Source organism: Talaromyces stipitatus, genomic scaffold, assembly GCF_000003125.1.
Source record: "Talaromyces stipitatus ATCC 10500 scf_1105507295541 genomic scaffold, whole genome shotgun sequence".
Taxonomy (NCBI): Eukaryota; Fungi; Ascomycota; class Eurotiomycetes; order Eurotiales; family Trichocomaceae; genus Talaromyces; species Talaromyces stipitatus.
Genome location: NW_002990115.1, coordinates 3,672,557 through 3,697,972, shown reverse-complemented (window position 1 = coordinate 3,697,972; position 25,416 = coordinate 3,672,557). Strand labels below are relative to the sequence as shown.

The 25,416-nt window shown below is 44.6% G+C and overlaps 10 protein-coding genes across 11 annotated transcripts; 3 read left to right on the top strand and 7 right to left on the bottom strand.

The window, feature by feature from the left end:
• Positions 1-52: 52 nt before the first annotated feature.
• TSTA_037160 (uncharacterized protein) lies at positions 53-965 on the bottom strand (the record flags this gene model as incomplete). Its single annotated transcript, XM_002480885.1, has 2 exons — positions 53-85; positions 138-965. The coding sequence occupies 2 exons, from the start codon at positions 963-965 to the stop codon at positions 53-55; spliced, it is 861 nt and encodes a 286-aa protein (XP_002480930.1).
• A 103-nt stretch (positions 966-1,068) lies between these two features.
• Positions 1,069-3,022, bottom strand: TSTA_037150 (uncharacterized protein; the record flags this gene model as incomplete). The annotated part of the gene is made up of 2 exons (XM_002480884.1): positions 1,069-2,820; positions 2,873-3,022. The coding sequence occupies 2 exons, from the start codon at positions 3,020-3,022 to the stop codon at positions 1,312-1,314; spliced, it is 1,659 nt and encodes a 552-aa protein (XP_002480929.1). The 3' UTR covers positions 1,069-1,311.
• A 2,028-nt stretch (positions 3,023-5,050) lies between these two features.
• TSTA_037140 (uncharacterized protein) lies at positions 5,051-5,688 on the bottom strand. The gene is made up of 2 exons (XM_002480883.1): positions 5,606-5,688; positions 5,051-5,558 (listed from the first exon to the last, which is right to left on the bottom strand). Exons 1-2 carry the CDS (start codon positions 5,665-5,667, stop codon positions 5,174-5,176), a joined length of 447 nt encoding a protein of 148 aa, XP_002480928.1. The 5' UTR covers positions 5,668-5,688; the 3' UTR covers positions 5,051-5,173.
• Positions 5,689-6,550: 862 nt separating this feature from the next.
• On the bottom strand, positions 6,551-7,350 carry TSTA_037130 (uncharacterized protein; the record flags this gene model as incomplete). Its single annotated transcript, XM_002480882.1, has 2 exons — positions 6,551-7,077; positions 7,126-7,350. The coding sequence occupies 2 exons, from the start codon at positions 7,348-7,350 to the stop codon at positions 6,697-6,699; spliced, it is 606 nt and encodes a 201-aa protein (XP_002480927.1). The 3' UTR covers positions 6,551-6,696.
• Positions 7,351-11,263: 3,913 nt separating this feature from the next.
• On the top strand, positions 11,264-13,756 carry TSTA_037120 (uncharacterized protein; the record flags this gene model as incomplete). Of its 2 annotated transcripts, XM_002480880.1 has the most annotated exons (3): positions 11,264-11,723; positions 11,771-12,169; positions 12,222-13,756. In XM_002480880.1, the coding sequence occupies 3 exons, from the start codon at positions 11,264-11,266 to the stop codon at positions 12,500-12,502; spliced, it is 1,140 nt and encodes a 379-aa protein (XP_002480925.1). In that variant the 3' UTR covers positions 12,503-13,756. The 2 variants fall into 2 exon arrangements, with proteins under 2 accessions (XP_002480925.1, XP_002480926.1); XM_002480881.1 differs by having other exon boundaries at positions 11,771-13,756.
• Positions 13,757-14,322: 566 nt separating this feature from the next.
• TSTA_037110 (protein kinase, putative) lies at positions 14,323-16,080 on the bottom strand. The gene is made up of 6 exons (XM_002480879.1): positions 15,778-16,080; positions 15,384-15,724; positions 15,138-15,317; positions 14,964-15,082; positions 14,743-14,911; positions 14,323-14,680 (listed from the first exon to the last, which is right to left on the bottom strand). Exons 1-6 carry the CDS (start codon positions 16,032-16,034, stop codon positions 14,475-14,477), a joined length of 1,272 nt encoding a protein of 423 aa, XP_002480924.1. The 5' UTR covers positions 16,035-16,080; the 3' UTR covers positions 14,323-14,474.
• Positions 16,081-16,788: 708 nt separating this feature from the next.
• TSTA_037100 (uncharacterized protein) lies at positions 16,789-17,461 on the top strand. Its single transcript, XM_002480878.1, has 2 exons — positions 16,789-17,079; positions 17,130-17,461. The coding sequence occupies exons 1-2, from the start codon at positions 16,907-16,909 to the stop codon at positions 17,251-17,253; spliced, it is 297 nt and encodes a 98-aa protein (XP_002480923.1). The 5' UTR covers positions 16,789-16,906; the 3' UTR covers positions 17,254-17,461.
• Positions 17,462-17,792: 331 nt separating this feature from the next.
• Positions 17,793-18,140, bottom strand: TSTA_037090 (uncharacterized protein; the record flags this gene model as incomplete). The annotated part of the gene is made up of 2 exons (XM_002480877.1): positions 17,793-17,830; positions 17,870-18,140. The coding sequence occupies 2 exons, from the start codon at positions 18,138-18,140 to the stop codon at positions 17,793-17,795; spliced, it is 309 nt and encodes a 102-aa protein (XP_002480922.1).
• A 408-nt stretch (positions 18,141-18,548) lies between these two features.
• On the bottom strand, positions 18,549-20,000 carry TSTA_037080 (uncharacterized protein; the record flags this gene model as incomplete). The annotated part of the gene is made up of 2 exons (XM_002480876.1): positions 18,549-19,375; positions 19,406-20,000. The coding sequence occupies 2 exons, from the start codon at positions 19,998-20,000 to the stop codon at positions 18,549-18,551; spliced, it is 1,422 nt and encodes a 473-aa protein (XP_002480921.1).
• Positions 20,001-21,120: 1,120 nt separating this feature from the next.
• TSTA_037070 (DNA repair helicase rad5,16, putative) lies at positions 21,121-25,373 on the top strand (the record flags this gene model as incomplete). The annotated part of the gene is made up of 3 exons (XM_002480875.1): positions 21,121-21,204; positions 21,337-22,719; positions 22,795-25,373. The coding sequence occupies 3 exons, from the start codon at positions 21,121-21,123 to the stop codon at positions 24,733-24,735; spliced, it is 3,408 nt and encodes a 1,135-aa protein (XP_002480920.1). The 3' UTR covers positions 24,736-25,373.
• Positions 25,374-25,416: the final 43 nt, after the last annotated feature.

Genomic DNA, 25,416 nt, shown 5'->3' with positions numbered 1-25,416 from the left:
CAGGGATAGTAATAGAGCGTACTCGGATCGTCATATGGAATCCGGAGAAGAATCAAAGACAACCCGTTCGTGATATAAGAGTATTCTAGGCCCTCTTGAATCATAACGTGATATTCTTGAGTCAACACAGAGCCAACCAGTTGTTCTGCGTTGTACTTCAGCTTTTGATTCTTATCGGTAGGTATTTTGTTCCGGTTAACGACATCCTTCCAAAACTCCATGGATCGGAGGCCCGATCGTACGTCCTCTATTCTGAGCTTATGCGGCGGCTTGTACTCGACCGTGGTCAGTAAGGTATTGGTGGTGCCGTCGACTCGATGGATACAAAACTGGTCCGGTCTCGAATATTGTGTACTTGGTGTTTCATCGTCATCTTCTGGCTCCTCTAAGGCATTCGAATGGTTGTCAAACATAATCCCGTTGCCAAGTTGGAATCTCTGTCGGGCGCCCGGTATCTTGCACAGTTCAGCTATGATATCATGGACATGGTCCTCGACTGCGAATCGCTCGTAACTCTCGAGGTCCTTTTCACTTCGCAGCTCTCGGCGGGAAAAGCGTCGACTGAGGCCGTGTAATTCAGCTAGGGGTGCGAATATCTGGAGTGCATCTTCCTCCGTAGGTTGCAGGTAAGTGTAAACCGCATTAAAAATTTCCTGCTGCTGTACTGGACAGTCCGACCAGTAGCGAAGTCGTGTTGGGCAGTATTTTCCAGTAGGTGGCGGGATCTTGCCCTTCGTGGACTTAGTTGGCGTGCCGGCTTTCAATGGACGAGAAAGTAGATCGTGACAGGCTTGGACAAACACCCTAAAGGTTGTCGGTTGGGTATGCGCTTCTGCTTGTTTTCGTAACTCTGCCTCTTTGAGGAAGAGAGCCTTGTAATCTGGTGAGCTGTTACCAGCCATAGAATCTTGGTAATGAGTTGGATGGAGTTCCAGTTCAAAGTATAGTAAGTGCGATGCTGGCATTGAGAGAAAGCCTCGAGTGGTTCGCAGATAACAACCTTGGTCGCTACACGTGACTTGTTCTGGTCTAGTGGATACTAAATAAAGAGGTACTCCACTCGGACAACCAATTATAGGAAACCAAGTTGAAGTGAAGCGGGACGATTACGGACGAATAGGGACGACTGAGGACGAACACTGGGGATGATCAAGGATGATTAGGATTAAAAATCAGAGCCCTCATAACAAGTAAGAAATAGTTCACGCACATCAATCACCAAGCGTTTTTATTCTAAAATATCTCCACTATTTAAGTATAGGTTTATCCCCAGTGTGTCATTATATCATGCTGCACATACAGTAGATGATGTTACAAGCTGTTGGCTGTATTTTCTCTATCCCAAACCCATTGAAATCTCGTCGCCGGCTCGGTTCGTACCCATTGCTCAGGTTTGAATGGTGATTGGTTAACTGTTTCTCTTTTTTCATGGTGCATATAAGAAAATCGTATTGTTGGGTCGAAACTGATCAAGATGATTGCTTTCGTTTCTGTATCAGATGTCATAGAGTAGATCACAGATCGTTCGTCGGCCTTGGCAAATACCACCTTGTTTTGGAAGGAAGTACCAAATGGATTCATCAATCCCACGTTGTTGTCTGAAGGCCAGAGTTGAGTCGAGACATGTTTCTTGTCGCTCCCCGTGCATCTGTGTGAGTTGAGTCGTAGGCGAAATCTCTTTTCAGGTGTGGCAACTAGACTGTTCGGCACAGGATCATTGATGAGGTCCAAGAACGTCCCGGAGGATGAATTGTAAAAGCTGTACATTGTGTTTGGTAAAGAGAAGTCAAGTCTTTCACAGAATTCACTTGAGTATTCTGGATGCACAAGCTTGTCACTACGGTATGCCCTCAGCTCCTCCCTCGTCGGACCAAGTAAAGGTAGATCAACTGTTTGTTCGCCATCATTGAATTCCTCGGGTCCCGGCAGTAATTCACCGTAATACGTTCGACAAGATATTTCGTCCAACCCTCGTCTCTCGTGGCGACATTCAAGGATCATGGGTCTCCCGGTACTTTCATCGACTTGTAACGACAATTCGGCGTACTTTAAAACTCCTTCATGTAGGTCATGATATCGCCTAAATAATTTTTTCGCTGTAATCCTACGGGACTTCGAGTCAGGTGCGAGACATATCCACTTGTAGAAAGAGCGATCACTTCTTAGCTCCGTTCTGGTCATGTGGTTGGAGACTCCATGTAGATTATCACCGAATATCTCAAAGCAGACGCCTTGGCTAGTATCTCCGAAGTCTCCAAAGTCATCTAAAATAGTTGGCTCCCCTATCTCGATTTCTTGAAGAAGGTCGAACTTTCGAATAGCCCAATGCCAATTATAGTGTTCGGAATAGAAGACAACAAAAAGATGAAGTCCATTGTGCCGCACGAATATCTCCTCCACCTCTGGTAGATCGGTCTTGATTTTGTAGTGCTCTTGACGTGTGTCGACAACAAGAAGCCATGAACCTCGGTTCAACTTGACCTGAAAGGCCAATATATTTGAATAATAGTATAGAAGAACCATATCATTGATGATCCATTGATTGGATGGGATGATCTGATTCAGGGCAGCATCCAAATTGATAACTTCCTCGGTTTCAGCATTTCGATAAACGCCCCGTATACGAATTTCATAATTCATGACGTATACAACGACTCCGTCCTGGTAGATGAATTCTGATGTGTCTGGCAACACCGCCACTGAATAAGGTGAGGCTTTGGCAGAAGCCTGTATTCGGTTATAGTAGCTGTTTAATGCCTCCCAGAACTTGATCTCCCCTGCGCGAGCGGTATAGGCTTCTCTTGACCACCGAGCAACCGACTAAAACGCTTGTTAGCCTCTAGAGACATAATTTTTGATCATCCAAACGTACTTCAAGGATGAATTTACCCGGCTGATTCCCACGCAATCGTCGGTACAAGTCCTTATTCACTCGGACAGTAGAAACAAAATCTGCCGGATCGAGATGTTTACACACCTCGATAAGAGTCTCCAATGGCAGAGAGCAGAGATTGGCGGCCATTATCAGGATCATTCAAGGCTGTTGTTGAGGAATAGATGTGAATTTGTGAATGCAACTATTTGATATGAGATGTGAATGTTCCGTTGATCTGCCAAAAATGCAACTTTCAGACTAAAGCCCTTATTATATGTACAAATATTCAGCGCTACGTGGCATTGAGGATGCAGGAGCTAAAGCAGGAGAGAGCCAATAAGGTAGATATAATACCTACATAAACAGAACCTAACAAGACATGCAAGTTTATTACTTCGGCCAGACTAAAAATGTGGTTAATTTTGCTATTGCATCAATGTGATCAATCTCTAGCTAACCTATTTAGGACTACATATGCGCACATCGACCTAAAACCCCTTTGTTATATTTATTGCCTCTGCTCGCTCGACTTCAGTGACGCGTTTTCGTAAATGATCAACTTCCTGGACCATTTTCTGTATCGCCGTAACGCCATGAGTGTGGTATGATAGGATTTGGGCGTTGTGTAATCTTTTCATGTCATTGATTTGGGCATTGTGTAATCTGTTCATCTCAATGATTTGGGCATTGTGTGATCTGTTCATCTCATTGATCTCGACTTCCATCTTTTTGCATCGGGTATCCGTCTGCTCCACTTGCATCTTTAACTTCACGATCCACGCTTTTATTTTCTTCAGATCAGGAGATTCTTCAGTTGGTGGAGGAGAATTGTTGTTTTCAACATGATGGTAGGTGTTTGGCTGCTTATAGTGTCAGTTTGGGGAAAGTCATTTTAAGCATATGTCATTGATACTTACTTTTTCCATGATTTTGCATATCTGAGCGCCTTGAATCTCGCTCATCGTACATCTGGTCTGCTTAGTGCTTTTATAGTCTTATATCATTGTGTTTTTTCATGATTTAGAGTCAAACAAGAGCTGATTTGTCTACACTTGGCGCTAGAAGGAGTAAACAGACTAAGAAGTACGCTTACTCTAAGCTGAAATTTATGTGTTGCACATGACGTGTTGCCTCAATCCTGCGTTAGTAATATTTAGCTCAATCTTGCTAACAACAACCGCATGAGCAAAACATGTAGGGTGGTTGCTATATTAGCATATGCATGTGGAGCTAGCTGACCTCTACCCCTGAATGTGCAGCGACATGCCTGTGAAAATGAATTCGCATGAATTACAATAGGGAAAAACTTGCTAGGCCTAGACTCCATCGGATTCTCGTCTTGATGACCTTCCAAGTCACACCGCTGGTTGTTCGAATAGTAGTCTCGATCCTGAGCCGTTCCTTGTCTATCTAATCAATGCTTGCATGACGCTAACAGGGATTGTTTTTAAACCACTTAGGAATGCTGCACGCTCAATACGAAGGTCAAGAGAACTGGATGACCAGAGCCGCTTTGGTATGACGGATGGCGGACTTCTGGTATATTACGCTGAACCTTGTCCTGTGTCGTGCCAGAGTACACTGGCACAAAATCAAAAAAAACTCATGACACAAATTTCGTTCTTGAGAATATTTCACTTTACAGTCCTTCCTTTCTTTGCCTTACTTGCTATTCCTTTAGCAATATTTTGGCTCCCTATATTCTTGATAACTCTTCCTTATCAAATTAAGGTGGCCAAAATACAGGCAACACAATGCGAGCAGAGCAGACACCGAACAGCAAAGGAGCGCAGGGAGAGACGGAAAAGGCGCCTGGGAAAAAGGAAAAGAAAGCAGCGCTAAGTTCCCCTGTAAACACAGCGTATTTTGATCCATGATCTCTTCAACTTACATATGCACAAACGCTAAATGATCTCTAGAAGCTTTCCACATTTCACCACCCAGCTCCCAGATCATGCCTGTGATGCATGTAGGAAGGAACAAATTCGCTGTCAGTTCGGTGGGAAGAGTGATTCTTGTCTACGTTGCAGTATGCTGAAGCGGAGTTGTGATTTACCGCCCCAAGGGCTGAAGGGTTGCTCAACGAAGAAGAGGATGATCGTTTGGAGTGGCTAATAGAATTGCAAACTCTCTTAGGATCGAAATGAGATCACACCCGGCTCGGTTCAATGAAAGTTTCGAGGAAGAAAACTAGAGTACAAAATATAATACATCAATCTCTTTGGCTTGGAGCTGTACATCAGAGAGAGAAAAAAAAAATAATTCGAAAGTCGTACAGGAATGCGGATGGTGTCCTTGTTAAACGAGATGGCGACCGAGCTCCTTGGCAATCATTCTTTGGATATAGATAAGGAGCATGTAAAAACATCTAGGAATCCCATAGACACGTGTAGCTCGTGCTTCAAGCCAGATACCGTTCAGACCGTGGGCCGCATGGAAGTCAATGTCGCCTTCAAGCAGAGAAAGCGGATTATACTCCAAGTCAATCTTCGCTTTGGAAACGTTCTGGACAAGTTTTTGAAAATCATTGATATGACTGATAGGCATACCATACTCCCAGGATCCATCGTTGAGCTCGACTCTGCTCCAAGTAGGGTGCTGAGGTAGCGAGAGGATATTCACCACGTCGGTGTTTCCAAGATCCGAAATGCGAATAAGTCGATAACCCAGCTGCTTAACAAGGCTAGATATGTTAGCTTATTAGTATGTCGGATAAGGTTGAAGACATACAAGTTATAATAAGCAGTATATAGCTTATCATATCTCTCTTGTGAGCTTACCGCCATTGTCATAATTCAGCTTGCTTTGTTGACAAGTGAAAATATCAACCCGACAAGGCTGGCATGCGCTTCAATTAAATGCAACCGGCATGGAGCTGCAGGGTTAGGAGTCTAGACCTGCGTAATGAAAATTGAAAAAGTAATGCTAAAGTGGAGAAGCAGCGAACAGGCACTAGGGAGTATGGGTGATACAGAAGCATTAGCGAAATCAATCGCGCAGAAATGGCATTACTAGCGCATTCAGCGATATCGCCAGACAGATTACCCCCACTGATAGCGGGTCCAATTTCGACGCCACCGGAAGGGGTTCTGGAGTCACTTACCTCATTAGGTAAAGTGTCATTCGCTGGATTGAAAGGATATCCCGCTTTGTTTGACGTATAAGTTAGGTTTCAGTTCCGGTTCGTTAGAATCGGTCGTGCGACGATACATACTAGTTATCAGTGCAAGAGCCCCCACCACTGGCGATATACACGAATTTTGAGTCGCGAAGATGAGCCAGCGTCGCACTGCGGAAGACATTCTCCAGAAATGTTTAGCGGATTTCGAGATCATCCAAGAATTTCTAGAGATCGATCACACAGCTGCAATATACCAATTTCGGGCTCCTCCCGGGGAACATCCCAGAACTGCAGCGTACAATAGCACATCGAAAAGTCATCCACTGAATCTACCCCGTCTGCTCTGTGTGAGAGATTTAGCTATTGACTACACACACGCCTGGCAAGATTCTGCGCAACCTTTACGGGCGAGAGTTTACGGTACTACCGACTCTTTTGTTGTGGCACGGGAACTTCCGGAAGGGACTACAAGAAAGGCTCTGAAGATTGGTCAAAAATGGATCGATCTAGAAAAGCAAAGCGGAGTACCTGGGATTTCATTGGTTCTCATGTCGACATGGTATATGCTCGAACATTTTTCAGATATTGAAGAGCTTGTCAATCTGCTGCGGAGTGATAAATACGAAAAGATCCGCTCTTATAGTGCCTGCATGTCGCCAAAACTTGCAACCTATCAGGGACTGTATTGCCGCCGCATATACTAGACTTCATGTGCTCCTTTCAGTACAAAATCAAGCACATCTGTGTTCAGTATATCCATTCCCACAGGGTTTGATGAATATCCCACCCAGATGATTGCCGTATCGTTCGGATCTTCAATCTCAAGGGTCACAGATCCTAGGACAAAGAGCAACTCATCCTCACGAAGAACAAGATTAGACACTGCTCCTTGCAGTGGAGATCCAGGAAGAGAAAGACGAAATGTAACTAGATCTCGTCCTGGTGCAACTTTAATAATGCTTATGGACTGGTCCCTTTTCATATGTACTCGTCCTTGTTGCGATCGAAGGAGACGCACGATTTTCAGGGATTGTCGGACAGGATATTGATCTCGAATATATGATTTAACGGTGTCGAGGAACTACGCTGTAATCAGAAAATGATAGTACAGACACAAGGGTGAACACACATCAAGACCATGTTCGATAAAGTAACCACATCTCGGTCCGCCTTTCACAGAAATTGATGCGGCTTCGCTAGGCGCGGATTGACTGAAAAGGGCGTCGATTTCATTTGCAACCCCGTCAAGTATCTCGTGACCTGGTCTGCCTAGACCCTTTCGAACTTGATAGCCGAGGACCTCCATTTCGTAGTTGTAGGCAGCTCCAGGCCCCGCTCTTGTGGAGACGTTCATAGTCGGTTGGCTTATATAATAATGTTTGCTCTGTTTGTTTACTATGACAAAGACTGGAAATGAGATAGTTACAGTTAATTACATCGCAACACAAGTTGGGTTGATGCCTACTTTATATAGTTTCAGTTAACTCAATCTGTGTTCGTTTGAATGGCAGCCCTGCAGGTTTGAATCTAGTCCTATTTGTTCCTCCGGATCCAAGTCATCGCTTGCCATTAAAAGAATCAGCTAACGAGAGATGGCACAGGTATGGACATTTACGAACATCCATTCGCCTTGATTCACTGGCCCCATTAGATTGCAGGACAGAGGATTATTTGGCATTTGCAGAAATAGCTTTTTAGTGCTTTCCCTGTCTCACTTCGGAACCGAACAATGATCGTTATCGCTCCAATTTCAAAACTCCTCATCACCAGATTCGCTATTGGTACTGTCGGCGTCTCCTTGTTGATCTTTTCGCTCGTAACATACAGCAGGTAGACGAGTCTCGGATATAGCGGCCAATAATCCTTGTAACAAATGCTCCTAGCATACGCCCTACTGCAAACGATCTGTATGATTCGTTCTGGGTTTTCAGCTCGAAGAAGTACAGGTCCGAGATCTGATTCAATCGTTTGTCCGTAACCCCTGAGTTCCCATCGAAGGAACTCTGCCGCTCTACCGTCATGATCTTTGTGATGAAAAATGAACCATTTGATGATTGGGTTTCTGTAGTTCCTGTTTTAGACCAGGGAATGAGAAGATGAATAGATGTCTATCTGTCTAGCTTGATGGGTCATCTAGCTTAAATTTATGTTGTTGTTATTTTACGGAGGAGTAGATGAAATTGGTTTAAACGCCCAATTCAGTGACATTGTGTGGAATGAATTCACATTAGTGTAAAATTCCAAGACAGATATGCATTCGTCTGCGCCATGGGGGGCATCCAGGGTGGTTCTCCTTGTAGCCCTGAATTTAGATCATAATTGCGGTGAGTAATGATAGGGACTGGGTGCTTCTTTGTATACAGATTCGTCTGAGCTCAGGGGGAATCTATTTTCATCTTCTATGTAGGCTAGTAGTGCATCATTCTGTCGAATCATATGTTGAATACAAGCCAAATTCTGTAGCAGTACATGTGGTTTTTTGATAGTCTTGTGCAATTCGTCGTCCCATCTCGTCAGCAATTCCTCATCAATATAACACTATGATCTTGTTTCATTGCCTGTCGAAGCTGCACCACGTTTTGCCGCATCATTTCCACCGAGCAATCGTCCTTTCCAGCCGCCACCAGCTGATAGCGTCTCAGAATATTGAAATAGATTTCCTTCAGCTCTGCATCACGCTCTGAAAGTATCTCATCGAGCTCTTCGTTAGATTTGCTCCAATAGATTCCCTCATCTATCACTCTTCGAGCACGCCCAGCAAAGTAGTCCTCAGTCCTCAGCCACTGGTCTCTTGTGACGATACTGGCGATCAATTCGGCTGTCGACCTACAGTTTGGGCCGTCAGAATATTAGAAATGTATGCGTATTTGGTTTACTCACATCGTAATTTTCGTTTAATTGTTTTTCAGTAATTTCAAAAAACACAGTGCTGTTGTTATCGAGTTATAAGAAATCTTTCACACATATCATCGGCAAAGTGTAGCTTTATATATTTTTCAAGTACTGATTAACGCACCACATCCTACTAGAACTAATGTCAGATTGTACCTTTTGATCCTTCTTTCATAACGGTAAAGAGAAGCAGCTAGTGTATTGAGAAATCTGTCAATGTGGAGAACTTGCAAACACGTCGTGTTCACTAGAATAGAAATTCAAGCGATTTGCTAAGTTTGGAATAGGTCTTGCAGTAGTGATGAGCAGGAAATGCAATTTCACATCTGTCATCTAGACTGGGAACGCTAGATCAAGTTAAGGCTTAGGTGAAATTGCTTTTTGTAGTGCGCCTGAGGTCACGTAAAGCGACAGCATCACCAATCAATCACGATGAAAAAAATCGCATACAATAGCGCTGGTGATAGTAGATTTCCTAATGGCATGCTCCCCATTCGTCCACAGCCTCTCATAAGATAACCGGTGCCACGACCGGCGCTGACCAGTTGCATATGCTATTTCTGCAGTATTCAAATCTGGCTCCTGATACTTGATTGAGCGTACAGTGATTTTCGGGTATTTTGAAGACGATAATAGAGTGCTGGACGTGGATGCGGGCGCTTTGACAGAACCAATGCTATCTCCTTGATCACAACCGTAGGCGGCTGCGGCATAGGTTAGGTAAAGCCTTTAGTGATGATTTCTCATCAGTGGGTGGAGCTCAAAGCCACCTAATCTATCATAGATGATGGATTATCTATATTTAATTGGTTTTTCTATTTACCAGCTCTCTGTGTGATAAAGTAAGCGTAAGCATTGATCTGATAGGTACTATACATTTCTATGGCCCCGATAGAAGCGACAATCAACTAGGCTGGAAAATTCTCCACATCGTGTCCATGGGGAAGGCGTGGAAGCTGGGGAATCCGACGTCTTGCCTCGAGATATGGAATAGACACCCAGACTTTCCATTGGTTGTGAAGAAAAGAAACTAGGATACTTTCTTTCGCACATCTCGGGATTGGCCCATGCTCCATGAGATCATAATGATCAAGGCATACCAAGGCTGTGCAAAAGACATGCATGATAGGAATCTCTTTCGTTATTCTTTGACCGGGAAAATTGATGGTGGCCATGCGGTACCCATGATAGATTGCTGTCGTCTCATTCGGGCAGAGAGTGGCGGCCTCGATGTCCGGGATTATATCTTCCTGTAAGCGGTCAGAGGACAGATACAGCAGGGAAGCCGCATTGGGATAGTAATACTAACAGGGTCACTCTCCAGCGAAGGCTTGTTTAAGGCTAAGAGCCACTGAGGCAAAGACGGGTACCTGTATGAGTACCACCAGCCCCAGAAGGATGATAAGCTTGGAAGACAGAACATATTGCTTATACAGCTCGAGTCCGAAAAAACCGCCTATGCAGTCTGGTTTGAAATAATGCGAGGTAAATGTGGGCGCTATTTGGGGGTTTCGGCTGGCTAGGTTTCTTTACACCGGTAGTGTCGTATGCTCCTCTACCCATTATCCAGGGAAGACTAGGGCTGATGTTGATTTTGCTCTGTAAACTTGAAACTGGTGGAGGAGTTGGACTGTTCCAACAAATTGCGGTAAACTTTGGACAAGGCTAGCATCTTTATAGTCACTGTGATCTGGTTCATATATACGCTCCTGTAAAGGATGTAATGGATTGATCTGGCAATCCACAGCAGATTGAATAATAATCTTAGGGGATTTTTGTTCAGTGAACGAGCTACAATGCTCAATGAATGAGATCCGACCTTATCTTGCGATTAGCCATGATCGTTTTGAATCTCCACGTGTGAAAAGCTTGGCTTCCAAGGTTTCGAACCTGACAAACCACCTAGCTTAGTATTTTAAACCGCGCGCGTTGGTTGGTGTTAGCATAGACTAATGGAAGGAGGTGGGGTGAAAGGAGAGTTGGCGGTAGTACATTACAAGAAGACCAATCTTTCAGACCCTGAATAAATAGTGCCAATTAAACTTTGGCTCTTATAAGTTCGATCTCATGATTGGTTCTCAGAGCTTTCTATCCTTGCTGTTCATCCCAACTTTGCAGTAAGGGGACCAAATTATCATCGCGACAGGGGTCGGGCTTGTACCTGGTGCTGCCAAGTCGGCTACTTGTAGGATGATCGGTAGTATTTCAGCGTTGCACCCATAACATCCACGTGCAGCGTGTTCAGAGTGAAGCTAAAACTGTAAGTGCAGAATTTGCTGAACTCTCAACTTATCATTAACAACACCTTTTCTCCAAAACACATGTGTTCGATGCTAGTCTGTAACTGTGAACACTTTAACATCATATGCCACATGATGACTCAGAATATGCTTGATCAACTTGATATGCTCTATCTTACATTATTTCAACTGGACGATATCGATGACCAACTATGTTCGACATTACAGTCTAAACTTGCCGCTCTTGGTGATCAGATTCCGATATTACAAAGGCTCGCTTCGTACTCCAAACTGGTGAAACAGGGCAGTGATCTTCCTGTTAGACGAATTAATTACAACATTAAAAAGCTTTCCGAAAGTTGCAAACCAAGGTGGAATGAGATTTTGAAGTTGAACTGTGAAGCCATTATCTTCTTCATGATAGCTTTCAATGGTCTGAGCTCCCTTCCCGACCAAGAGTTCTCCTGGCTTGCTCGAAATCTTGAGAATTATGTGGAGAAAAGAGCATTTCCCGCTCATTGGATTTTACGTGAACAAATCCGGAAAGTTGTGTCAAACACCCCCAGGAAGGATAACACAAAGGCTTTTCTTGCGAGTCAGTCCGCCATCTTGCTGTTATAGAGTTATACTAATGGACTTTAGAGTACAATGTAGAAGAAATGAAGTGGTGTGAAGACCCAGCTGCTATCGATCCCATACAATCCGTTGTTGACAACAGAGTTGATGACAAAATCTCATCCTGCAAGGGCGTGGGTGGTGTCGATGTTGAAGAGCATGGAAAAAATGCACATCCGTTACAAGATGATACCGATCTCGAACCAACTGTCCAGAAAGCAACCTCGACAACGTCATATGAATCAGATTTGAATGTGTTTTCTCATGCTCCACCACTTACAGCCTCAGCTTCCCTGCAACAAGTGATGACAACCGAGCACCATCAGCAAGACGTGGTGCAACATACGAGGAAGCATACCACAGAAAGTGTCACCCATGAAGATGAAGATAGACAAGAAAAAATAAAGTTAATTAAGCGAAGCAACGGTAAGCGATAATAACGCCATGATATGCACAAAGGATGCTGATAAAAGAACAGAAATTGACTATAAAGGATCAGCCATGCCGGCTAGTAACCTTCCACTTCTGATTCAACGCCTTCCAACAGCCATGGAAGGCAGCAAGCAATGGAAATGGGAGCGAAAATTCTTCGCAAACAACGTGATGAGACCGCGGGAAGTCGGTATAGACAGAACCGATTGCCTGAGTGTTTTTGTCCCAAAAGATCGAAATCATGATGTATCCATTACATTAGTGGTCGGATACGAAGCTGGAGTAGCGTTGATATATGATATGGGGGCACAAATTATTCGCGTGTGATTGTTGCAGTTGCTCCAATCACCGGAGCTGCAATTACAACAACACGATGTCCAGCAGGGACAATTGCAGTAATTTCGTTTTCGGGGTTGCCTTCAGCCTTGAAATATGGAGGGGTTGCATAATCGACTGTTGGATCATAAATCTCTATTGACTGGGCTTTTCCCTTAATTTTCCTTTTGTAGTCGACTTCGCGAAAGAGTATAGCGCCTTTAGTCTCGTATGTGAAGCCCTCCTCTGCAATAATCCCAAATTCTTCTGTCATCTTGGATGCTCGTGATTCGTGATCGTATACGAATAGGTCGGTAGAGTAATTGAGTGCGTGAGACTGGTCTCCAAAATCGTAGCGAGGGAGTTTGCGAGAAGTACTGAAGACAAGCAGTTAGAACGCAACACTGTCCACTGCACATGGTATAGATAAATTTGAATTCCGTAGGAGGGGCACGTAACACGTGACAAAAAATTTCGCGGCCTGATCGGGTAGAGAGACGCGAGATGGCACGTGATTGGCAAAATTGTAGATAGCGTCCAAGCACATGCCTGAGATTCAAGTTCCTCGTGGAAAGTCACCTTCTCGTGGTGAGGGACGTCAGTAAGTTGGACTGCAAGGTCTAGCTGAAGCTGAGAACTTTCCAAATCGAAACTCTGGTGAAACCTTTATTGGTTGGGATGACGCGGCGGGAGCCTTTCAAAAGAAACACGTCGGCAACTTCACAACGTCGACGACCCTTCGAACAACTGACCTGCCTACCTGCAGCCGATTTTTCTCACAGTGACTCACCTGCCCTCGGTTCGATTGCATGTCGATTCGTCAGTCCTTCGTCTGCAATCTGGTGTTGCCACCAGCGAGGCAGTCAGCTACTTCGGGCGTTAATATGAGAAGTACTCTTGGTAAATCGCTACTGTGGGAAGAGGTTCACGAAACTAATCGAGAATGGACACGTGGGGGGTCCGGTGTCTCAGAGAGATGGGTTATTACTTTTGGAGAATATACAATAACAAAAAGGAAACGTTCAGGATATAACGTATGGGCTCGAGGGGTTTTTGCAGCCGGTACAGCTCTTTCTTTCGAAATGAGACCATGACCACAATGTATCCAAAAATAGCGTATAGGTGCCCTTTAGGCTTGATGCATCCGAGCGTAATGAATCTACTACTAGACTAGTATGGAACCGGGGAGGCTTTGCTTTCAGCCACGTGTCTGTTTAAATAGCATCGAAACACTATTCAATATGAAAACATTGTTCTATTCGCAGCCTGAATATCATACTAGTCCCAAGTAGAAAATGTCCAATGATTTTATCTCGAAATATGAGACAAGAGAGGGAATAGAGAATGCAGCTAATCAAGATGACATAAAGGATAATAGCGAATCGCAAAAGACTCTACAGCGCCGCATATATGGGCTTGAGTATCCACTAAGAAATATTTCTAGAAACTCAAGAGCCGGTTGGCTGCTGAGCTGTTTCAAGAGGTATATTGGGCGCTATCAGGGCAAGTACAATTGGATGACATCTTCCACCAAATGTTTTAAGAGCCAATACATCCGTGATCCAATGGTGCGCAGGTGCTGGACAAGAGATGATTTCTCTTGCATCAATCACACACAACTACCAACTAGTTACCGTGAATTAAACTTTAAGCGCTCAAACTAATACCGGACTCCTTGTAAAAGGTGGCGGCACCTTCAAGCCAAACACCTGACCAGATCATCGTTTACTCGTCGTACTTGCAAAGAGAACGACTATAAATGCAAGTACAACTTAGATCCCCCAGAGCAGCGTCTAATCCGATGACGCTCCGATTTCGGATTTGAACCTTTTGGAGTAGATTCAAAGATTCTATTTTTTTATTAGCTAGTTATTTTCCATAGGAAAGATGAAATTTTATCACCATGAGATTGCATGGAATGGCCTACACATGATGTCGAAGTTACTTTACTTTCCCTTACTAATTAAGATCTAAATTGCAAGTATCACACCTTTATCCAGTCATGTTGAAGCAAATCAGCTGCTGACCTTCGACGATTTGGGTCAATTGACAGCATGGCCGTTAGAAAATTAAGGAAGATGGGTACTTCTGCATCGGGCATATCGTTTGGCTTCAGAAACGGCTTCGTAGTGCCGTTTATCAGCCTCTCTAGAGTGGTAGGTTTCAATTGTTGAATCCGAAGGAGATCTCCTGTGGCCAACAACAAGATTAAGGTCAAACTCAAATGAATTCAATCACCTTGAAGATCTTACCTCTTTTGTTGAAAAAATCAGCAGTGCGTTTTCCACGTTTAAGAAGCTGGGATGGAAAAGGACCAAGGACTTCTATCATTTTTGCTAAACGATCATCGTCGGCAGTCCATGACCCATTCTTTGACGGTTCACCTGAGAAAAGGACTATTCCTTGAATAAACTCTACAATCTGTTGAAACGAAGGTCAGCGATACACAATGCTAAGCGAGGCAAATACCTACCAAGCACCCCAGGCTCCATATATCCACCGAACTCTCCCAAGGAGCGCCAATCGTGACCTCAGGAGCCCGCAGTGCCGGGGATTGAATTAATTCTGAAAGATGCCTGTCTTTCCAAGACGCTATGATGTATCTTAGCATTTTGATTCAAGTTCAAAGACTAGCAGGTTGACTTACCTACGCCAAAATCAATTATCCTGATATGAGGTTCGCTTAAGTTTGAAAGTAATGGTGTCCTGATTGCTTCTCGAAGTGGCATCCCTTGAGAATCTATCCGGGGGGGAACCTCTGACAGGTATTGAGATATAGTCTCATCCGGATTTTGTAATTCCATAAGTATATTTGTTGGCTTTAAGTCTAGCGGGGGAGAAAGCCGTATGTGAGTATATGTTTTGGAAATCGGAACAATAGATTTTGTCATACCGGTATGGATGATCCCACACTCTCTGTGTAGGAAATCCAACCCCAATAGAAGCTGCCGCACGACCGATTTCACTGATGTTACGGGCATTTTTCCACCTTCATATTTGGCGCTTTGAAAACCTAGATGGTATCCCATAACGTCAAAAACAAAACATACATGTTCTCCATTGGGTCCATTGTGTTTGAACTGATCCAAAGTAGACAACACATAGTGGCGGCCTTCATGATTGCTCCTCCTTGAGACATCCGAAATTCTTGAAAGAATTTCTTGTTCGAAAATATCTTTAGCACCGCCATAACAATCAGCTCTAAGTATCTTAAGAGCAACATATTTCTTGGCCCTGTATTTCCCGTCAGCTTTACTTGCACTCTAATGAGATGACATTTTCCTTACTTGGAATCTCTAGCGAGCCAGACAGTGGAATATTGCCCATACCCAAGTTTCCTCAGTATGGTGTATCTGTCAGAAGCAAATCTGTCACCCAGAGAAACTCGGTGGAACCCGCCAGCCTTGTACAAATAATCTGACTCTTCAGCAATATGACGGGAACTCGGACGCTCCTGAGCTGTTGACAGTGAGGTAGACCCAGGGACTTTGGGAAACTTGGGTCGGAATTTCCCTAGAAATGACAATACTTTGACTTGATTCATCGTCTTGATAGAAGATGATGCTCTAATGGTAGAAAGTGTCGTAGGCGGATAACTTGAAACGTTCTCGAGTCACAGGCAATCAAATATTGCGTGTTAACACACCATACCTATTTGGGCCTGGTTCCAGGTCTCGATATATCTCGACGCATATTGGGACGCTTTGATTGGCGACGCCGCCGGGTCGATTAGCGCGGTAATTTTACCCGAAGACGTTCAGCTCAAACTTTTAGAACAAATGGCACATCATTGTACGGAGTATTATTTGTATATTGCGTAATTCCATGCTTGGAGGCTCGCTGATTGACCGTTCTCGCTCCGCAGGAATTCTAGTTTGGAAGTTGTACTTGCTTCTCAGCGCACCAAGCCCCTGGCCCCACACCATTGAAATGGTAAACTATACCAATTTTGCAATCACAAATGTTATAACCCTAACCCTAATGAAGCATGCATGGGAATGAACTAGGCTACCAACCAAAAGCGTGTGCCATTCATACATTTCGTACGAGGCTACTTCCTTCTCCTACTTTCTTGCTTGAACCAACCAGCGCCAAATTGACAAATTTGAATGGTATGTTGAATTGATGGACTTGCATAAGCGTGTGACCAGCCTACTGCGATAGCCGCCAGTCATGTAACAGTGCCTTGTGTCAGTACCTTGTGTCAGTACCTATCATTTGTGACTGCTCAGTAGGAACATCGTCTGTGCCTAAACATCGAATTATTTCAGCTAATATAAATAGTGAGGTTATCTGCTATGCAAAATCTCTTCCAGAACATCACTGACTTTTTGGTAGTTTTCACTTTGTCTCATACCCTTTGATTTTTTCTGGCACCTTGCTGTGCTGCTTCCTTGCGTATCATTCATATCAGCAATGTTTCGAACGGCACTTCTGAACTATCCACTGAAAGCCATCAGATGGTTCAGAGAAGATATATACAAGAACAGCCCCGAATTGCGCACAGAAGCCGAGACTGCCATCAAGAAATTCTACGACAATAACAAAGAAAACATGGAAAGACGAGGAGTCACAGAAGCAATTGTGAAGTGAGCATTAATTACGTGATTGTGAAAGGCCACTTAGCTCACTCATATAGGGGTGCGAAGCATAATGATCCGAGAAATCCTGATCCCAAAGGCGAACACTGGACAGTTGAACTGATCAAAGAAGATGGTGAATTTGTTACCAAAAGACACGTCTACCCTACCGAGGAAAAGTGACACTGTCTTTGACATATATTGATCGGGGATATCTTCGACTCTACAGCACAGGTGGATCTATCATAAGCATCGAGATTGGTTTTCCAAGTCGTTAGAAAGTGATGCAGCGAGCAGCGCCCAGTCAAATAGCTGCATCTCATTTTTGTCCAAGAGAGTATTATGTATGCAGTGTGAATATATGTCATCAACTTTAAATCTGTTGCGGCCGCTATTGGAGATCCAACACGATAACCATATGGAGAAAGAAGGGGCCATTGTACGTGCTAGTACCCCTTCTTAAGGTAACGTCGAATACGGTAATCAACGCGATAAGCTAATGCCCGCTAGAGGCCACTAGGTCATAAATACTGTTATAGAGCTCTCTTATTCGCTTGTTGACCTACATGCTAGATTATCTTTGGTTTAGATTTGCTTGAAAACGCTCCAAATACAGTAAGTCCTGGATAAGCGCCTAATTTCAGACAGAATTTTGGTGCTATGTCTCACGTGTGCTTAATTGTTAGCATGATTTTAAGCCAATCATATTGGATACAGGTTTCTTATACGTCACTATCCTGTGTGAAATGAATTACCAGAACTATGTCTAAGTTTGTTGTTTCACCATATTTTGATTAACCGATGGCTTTGAAGAGGGGCAACTGTGTATCATTGATCTCGAGTAGAGTGAAATGTGAATTCTCCTGACAGACGGGAGAGAAGAAGGTTAGAGGTCTACAGTCTTCCGGTCCATCTTCTGCTTCTCTGCGGAGCTCGGCGATCTTCTTCGCCCAAGCCTTGAAAGGCTTCTTGATTGATCGCATTCGACCATGTCTTCCAATGACGTTCACCGGGATGCTTTCGCTAAACTTGACGAAAGGTGGCCGGTCTGATACGTGCATCGCTGCCATGATAGCCCAAGAATCAAGCCATTCCCCAGGGCGGAACCGTAGAAATAAGTCGCCCGGTAATTTTACATTTCCAAGGATTGAGCATGTCACCTGGCTTACGCCAAAAGTGCCCCATGCCAAACGTGCTTCATGCCAAAAGTCGCTCCCTGCCAAAAGTTAGCCAAACACGCTCCATGCCAAAGTGCCCCATGCCAAAATGTTCTATGTGACTCTTATAGGCCGTTTCTGGCTTTGCTCCAAGCCAGATGTGCTCCATGCCAAACGTGCTCCATGCCAAACACACTCCATGCCAAACACACTCCATGCCAAACACACTCCATGCCAAACACACTCCATGCCAAACACACTCCATGCCAAAGTGCTCCATGCCAAAAGCCTAAAATTCCGAGCCCTTGTTTCCTCTCATATTTACAGCTGCTGAAGATATTTATTGTCGCGGCCCATGTTGTTCGATATCAGGGTTAACTCATCCTCCGTCAACGAAGTCCAGCTCGACAACAACCCCTTCAAATCAAACAGTTTATCATGGTGTACTCCTACATAGTATCTTTCCTCCCATTCTTCGGCTTGATCTATTGGATTTCGATCAACGGGCCTAGGAAGAGTAGGCAGCATGTCTCCCTCGTCGGTAGGCATGAGAGTGTTATCGCTCTCAAGAAAACGTGACATAATAACCCTCCTCATTTCCTCTTGATTGAGCATATGCTCCTTTAATTGATCTCTTTCTGGTTCTGTATCTGGTGTTGATGTCGCACAAAGCTTCCTTTCACTAGCGACACACATGTTATCTGTGACTTGATTGTTTTCATCTCGTGGAACCGTGAAAGCGGCTGCTATGAGTTCGGTTCGTTCTGAAGTGTCTTTCAGACTCTCGGGCCATTTTTGATTGAATAATGGACCCTGGCAAAATTTTGTGCAGAACTTCCCAGCTTTCTCTCCGTGCTCAGCGATGAAAATTCGAAGTTCTGTTGCATGAGCATCCAAGATGGCCTGTTTGACTCGCCCGTGGCGATTTGCTGTTAGAAGAGATTCGGCGTCCTGTATTCTTTGGAGAATATCCTTGATAACTCTGGAGTAATCTCTTATTTCAAGGCTTATTGGATCACATTGACCATCCCTGACTTCAGAAAGGCAACAAAGCTCTACGAGCCTAGGAGCGGGGGAGTCGGAGTCATTGCTTGCTGGTATGTCCATTGTTGACGGTTTATCGAATATACCAACAGTGTTCATCGTTACTGGGCTCTTGACAAACTTTAAAGACTCACCCGGCTCGGCGCCCTTGATAGCTCTTGTCAATCTTTCGAGCTTCTGGTCCGTATCGTGTATCCGTTTCATCAGTATCTCGATAAACCCTTGTTGGTCTGCGTCGGATGCTTCTATCCCTCGTTTCCTCTGCTGACTTGCGTAAACAATTACGTTTATCATAAGCAGCACGGTATTCTTCAGCCTATCCAAGCGTGTCCGAAGGATATCCAACCGTGGCCTTTTGAGAAGAATAGCAGCTTTCCGAGACAACTTCAAAAAAGGGCTCCCGGCGGTTGTAAATGCACTGGTAGACGAATCCTTGTCTATGACGGACTCGATTTCTCGAAACACCCGCCCGCATTCATCCAGAATCTCCTGTGCCGCCTTGAACGCGTTTTGCGAGTAAAGCTGAACCTGGTCATCTCGCTCCAGATCCTTGCCGAACTGCTGTAGAATAGCACATGTTAGGGATACATCCTTGGAGAGATTCTGGAGGTCGGACTCCGTTTGTTGAACTTTTTGATAGACTGTGCACAGCTTAAGAGCCACTCGTGCGCCAAGGTCAGCTATTTGTACGATGCTGCTGACAACACCGACAGCCTCGAGACCAGACATGTTGACTGCTCAGCTTTGTGTGCCGTTCCCAGAGCTATTATCTATTGTGTTTATTTCTCCGAACAAACTCAGGAAGGCTGCTTGGGTTTATAAACGAAAGTCACATAACAAGGCTGAAGTGACGTGTGCAGCTTAACTGATTGCGTACTAGCATCTCCATACGGAATAGCCTCACCGTAGTGCCTGCTAAGTGGGACATATATTGATCGCTCAAATTTAATGTACTTAGTAATTTTCGTATTCAGCCGTCGCCACATTTACCAGGGCTACTATGTAGAAGTCAGTGTGGCGCATGATCTCGCACCATGTACCTTTCACCTGCCAAGAAATCAATAGAATTTGTTGACACTCGCGACCATAGTGAAGCAATGGTGATACTTGACCTCTAAGGCAAAGATCGTCTTGTGCAAACAAGTTCTCTTTATTTTTATAGATATCCGAGTCGCTTAGATGCTTTCTTGGCGTCAAGGAAGTTTTTGTCGATTTGTATGCCATGAAACGGCACCGCTCAAACTACGACTGTGCATTGCGTAATGTTTTTGATTGAATCGAAATTTCGCGAGAATATTGGTCCAGAATTAGGTAATTCCGTTCTGACCAAGATTCTTTCTGTGGTCCTGAAGTTAAGGGCGTGGGAAGGGAAAGTACCTCGCCGTTGTTTCACCACGGCGGGTATTTCATATCGCCGGGATGTCAGTTACTCAGCAAGGCAGTCGTTTCACTTGCGCCTATCGATCCTGAAATCTTTACATAGTACAAATACGAACGGGAACACTAAGCCATTTTGAGAACTAACTTAAAAGCAGCTTAGTAGATATGACTCATACCTGTGGGTCAAGCGCTAAGTTAAGAATATTCTAGATCTGGACCGGTGGGTATTGATTATTAAATGGAAAGTTCTAGATTTAGACTGGAAGTATTTTGATAAAAGGAACTTCCCAAGCAACCACGCAGCTGCTCTATCTCATTTCATTCTCTAAGGACATCCTTATAATTGACGACATTTTTGTCAAGATGGAAAGTATTTGTAGTGGGGTTGGTAAAAGGATTCCAGTTGTCAATCAGAACCCAAATTCCAACGGTCCCACTAACACTAACGACGGCCTGCCAGCCGAGCCAAATGTTACCCCAAGAGACCCACTCCCGCACTCTAGGAATGTTACAGCGGATGGGTTGTCCAGACAGCAAACAGGGACTGCAAGACGTAAGACCCAACTGTGAGGATTGACGGTAGGATATTGAGACTTCACTAGGAGAAGACATATCAAAGATACTAAGTAAAAGCCTTACCATACTACGGTCCCAACTTCACCTGTCGGATGACGATGATTGGAAGAGATGGTTGAGGAGCCCCAATTTCAAGCCATTCTGGAACGCCCTTTGGGAGGACTGTCTGAAGAAGAACGAAAAGACATCTCGAGGTGTCGGCTTAGAGGAAACTCTAAATGTCATGCAGGCATTCAAGGAAGAGATCGTGAATCCATACACTGATACATCCGATTGGACCGAGGTTCACTATTTAGCCAGGTTCATGTACCATGCATTACGCCACAACACTAGACATCTCGATGGACTATTCAAGAACCGTGCGCTCCGACCGAGAGAAGCTGAGATCTTGATGTGGTCGGTCTTGAAGGCAATTCAACATCTTCACGCCCCATCACAGATCAACCGGCCAAGCGGGGGTAGAGCGTTATTAGACGATCATTTTAATCCAAAGGTCTCTCAGAAGAGGATCGCTCGGAATATTCCTCGTACCAAGAAGAAGCGATTGAAAAAAGATTCTGAGCAGAACCCTTTTTCCATCGGCCCTGGGGAGGAGAAATACCTAATGCTGGAAGATAGCACTAATCCTACTAACAAGACTTCTCCAAATGATACTACAGTGTTGGAGGAAGATGCTGGACAAGTTGAGAACTTATTTGGCATTGTGTCTCAGATGATGTCCGAATCATGGAAAACAATGATTAAATCGTACGGCCGGGAAGAATATCCTACTAAAAAGTCGTCCCAATTCGATCCAGCTGATCCATACTGGCAGCTAATGTTTGCGCGTACAGCCATGCAACATGCAGAAATTGATAAGGCCGGTGATGTGGTTCAACAAGGGTCGTATTGGACTGATCCTGATTTTCAAGACATCTCCAGTGATGCTATATCAGAAAGTGGTCATGAAGCAGGCGTTGAAAAGCATGAATCTCAGTGGTCCAGTGGCGATCCTCATGCTGATGTCGATGAAGTCCAAGAAGTTCGTGAGCAAGTTGAACCTGCATATGAGCCTATTGATTCCAGTAACAGGGAGACTTTTCTTGATTTCAACTGCCTTCAAGCAGACGAGGTAGCTAGTATGCGAGTTGACGAAGAGTCAGAGCATGTGCCGCCATCATATCTGATGACAGTGACGGAAGACAGTTTGAAGTCGTACCGCAATCAGTTGTTGTGGATGGACAACTCGCAATATCAGCCTCATGACTTTGATGCAGCCGTATCACAGCTGTATCTTACTGCACCAGAAGATGATGAAGTCTCCACAATTAAGGTACGCCATCGATATATGAGGAGCAATTGTTCTCTGGAACCATGGCAGGTACTTGGAGTTGCTCGTCTGTTGGAAATCAGAGAGGCAAGGCAGAACGATATTCCTTTGTCCACTGGAGCGTTTTTGGGCGACGTCATGGGTCTCGGCAAGACATACCAGGCTATAGTGTACATGTTAGAGGTGAGTATAAAGCCTTCATGAATAAAAGATTTCTGGAACCTATTTTCCAGCGACTCTAAATAATCCCATCTGCAGATCCTGAGAAGGGCGAAATGCCGGCAAAGTGCATGGCATACCAGAAACACTAATAATGCCAAGGCTACAGCACCAGTACCGACTTACCAGCCCTTTCTATTGATCGTTCCATCCGCCATTCTGATGCAATGGGCGAATGAGATCCAGAAAGTGACGGATGTTTTCGATGTCCGCATTCTCTTTGGAGACAAGAAAGCTTATAAAACCGGTACCTGGAAAAAAGCCTCCCTGATCACGGAACCTCTTACTTGTCACAGTCAGATGTTCAATGGCTCGTTCGAAAATGCAAACATTATAATCCTGACAACGTATGACACTTTCCGTTCCCGTCATGGGCCTCCCGCCGTAGAAAGATGGTTACGGAAACAAGGTAGGAAGAATCCGATGCAGTATAGCCCCTCGCTGGCTGCTGGTCCAAGCGACTACAAGCCTCCGGGCTGGCCTGGGGATCTGGGGGGCGTCTTTCACGATGTGATCCTTGATGAAGGGCATACCGTTCGCAATAAGGATAGCGGGTTATCGATCAGCATTCGCTGGTTGCAAGCCAAATTTCATCTGATCATGTCCGGTACCATTTTCTACAATAGTATTATGGACTTTGCTGGATATGTGGATCTCATTGTGGCCGAGGAGGCGAATCGGGTGTGGGACCAGCCGGACAAGATGCGGGAGTTGAATGTTGGACCTGGTGTTAATCCCTTCGCGCTGGATGATTCTCACCCTGGTGTGTTCTTACGATTCACTCGCCGGGCCCTCGATCGGTTTGTGTTTTCCAATTTGATTACAGTCGCCGTCGCCAGTGTCCGTCTAAAGATGATCATGCCGTCCATCATGGTCCGCAGAACTCTCAGTTCCGTCATCCACTTCCGTGGGAAAACGGCAGTCATTGGCGCTCGTATTCCCCCTTCACAGACCCGTATCATCAATGTTCAGTTTACTGACGTTGAGAGGAACCTTTACGACACTTTAGTGGCGCCCCATTACAAAGGATTGATTATGGAGAAGGATCACAAGATTGTGCTCAACATGGCCAAATACCGCATGCTCACGCTTCTGACCACATGGCTGGGTTTTGAATACGTGGAGAGCGTACTCACTGCTTCCAACCTCGACGACTTTCTGAGACTCTTCGCATACAACACCGTGTGTCAAAGTCTGGGGCGGACCGTGTATCATAAGCAGTATGCGAATGCGAGGACGTGGTTTGAGGCTGTAAGGAAAGAAGGAAAAAAGATCTACCCTTCGATCAATGCTATCCGAACCCTGTTACGAGGGTCTCCTAAGATGAGGGCTATGCTTCCTATCGTAATCCATAACTGTCTCGTTCGCAAGGAAAAGCAGATTATTTGGTGTAATTTTCCTGCTAATCAGATCCATGTCGCGGCAGTGCTGAAAGAGTGTGGCATCGATGCTCGGATCTTCCATGCCAAGCTCGATTATAGACAACGCGATATCCTGATTCATTCATTTACTAACACGGACGAGTGCCAGATCCTGATCATGTCTCTGGCGGTCAATGCGCTGGGCCTCAACTTGCACCCACGATGTAATATTATGCATTTTTATGATCTGCCAATAACCAAGGCTGTCATGGACCAGGCAATTGGTCGCCTTCGCCGGTTTGGCCAGCAACTGGTCGTCATTGTCTATGTTTACCAGGTCAGCAAGAGCTGGAATACGAGGCAGGCTACAGCTGCAGGTCAGAAAGCTGTCGCGAGCATGATCTGCGATCTGAATGTGGATATGTTCAAGATGGCAATCCAAAGTACGGAGAATGTGCGATTCTTTAACTGGGTTGTCCGCAACGGCCACCTGCATCGACTAGGGAATGGAGAGCAGCCGCTAGCAGAGGATATTACAGAGGACACTCAGATTCTTCAGGCCATTCAAGACTCCTTCGTTGAACAGGTTGGTCTTGCCGCCGACTCTAATGACTTATGATTGGTGAAATGGCCACCTGGGTTTGGGATGACTAAACACGCCTAAGAAATCTGATTGTTTTCAGGGCATTAGGATTAAATAAGAATCGACAAATTGACTTGTTCTAGAAAGCTCCGCCCGACAAGGCCAACCTTCGATATACAGCCAGACGAAAATGAATATAAATTCCTCAGTCTACGCAGCTGACACGAGAGAACCAAGACGGAGGGGAAAGGGGGCAAGGAACGAAGATGACTGCCGTCACGAGAAGCGTCCAAAATTGCGCATAACAACAAGCTTGTTTTTCTGCTCAATCATAGCATTCTTTTCCTCCAAAAGTTGAGAATTATTCTTAGAAACAAGCTTCAAAACTGCAACTGCAAGTTCAGGATTGCCGATAAGAATGCCATGCGCATCAACTTTTGATAAGAAATGTTGTATGTGGGCTGCAACAAGCTCTACAATATTTTCCACGCAACTTGTTTGCATGCCAAGGGATGCGGCTCCATATTTCTTGAACGATACCCGGAAATTTTTTTGATGTCGAATTTGTTTTGAGCCAATTCATTAGTTGGCTCATTGCGAGTTCTTGCAGACGTGGGATGTCGAATTTATCAGCAGCTAAGAACACTTGAAGATCATGGCGTACCATTTCGAGCTCAGAACTGCTGTTTCTATAGTAATAACTCTTGTAAGATAATT

Coding starts and splice junctions, on each gene's coding strand:
- TSTA_037110 (XM_002480879.1), bottom strand. CDS start 16,034: ATGAATCAAGTCAAAGTATTGTCATTTCTAGGGAAATTCCGACCCAAG. Junction 15,725..15,777: donor TGGCTCGCTAGAGATTCCAA/GTAAGGAAAATG, acceptor CGGGAAATACAG/GGCCAAGAAATATGTTGCTC. Junction 15,318..15,383: donor GTGTGGGATCATCCATACCG/GTATGACAAAAT, acceptor CTCCCCCGCTAG/ACTTAAAGCCAACAAATATA.
- TSTA_037100 (XM_002480878.1), top strand. CDS start 16,907: ATGTTTCGAACGGCACTTCTGAACTATCCACTGAAAGCCATCAGATGG. Junction 17,080..17,129: donor GTCACAGAAGCAATTGTGAA/GTGAGCATTAAT, acceptor TCACTCATATAG/GGGTGCGAAGCATAATGATC.
- TSTA_037140 (XM_002480883.1), bottom strand. CDS start 5,667: ATGACAATGGCGGTAAGCTCACAAGAGAGATATGATAAGCTATATACT. Junction 5,559..5,605: donor TATACTGCTTATTATAACTT/GTATGTCTTCAA, acceptor TAACATATCTAG/CCTTGTTAAGCAGCTGGGTT.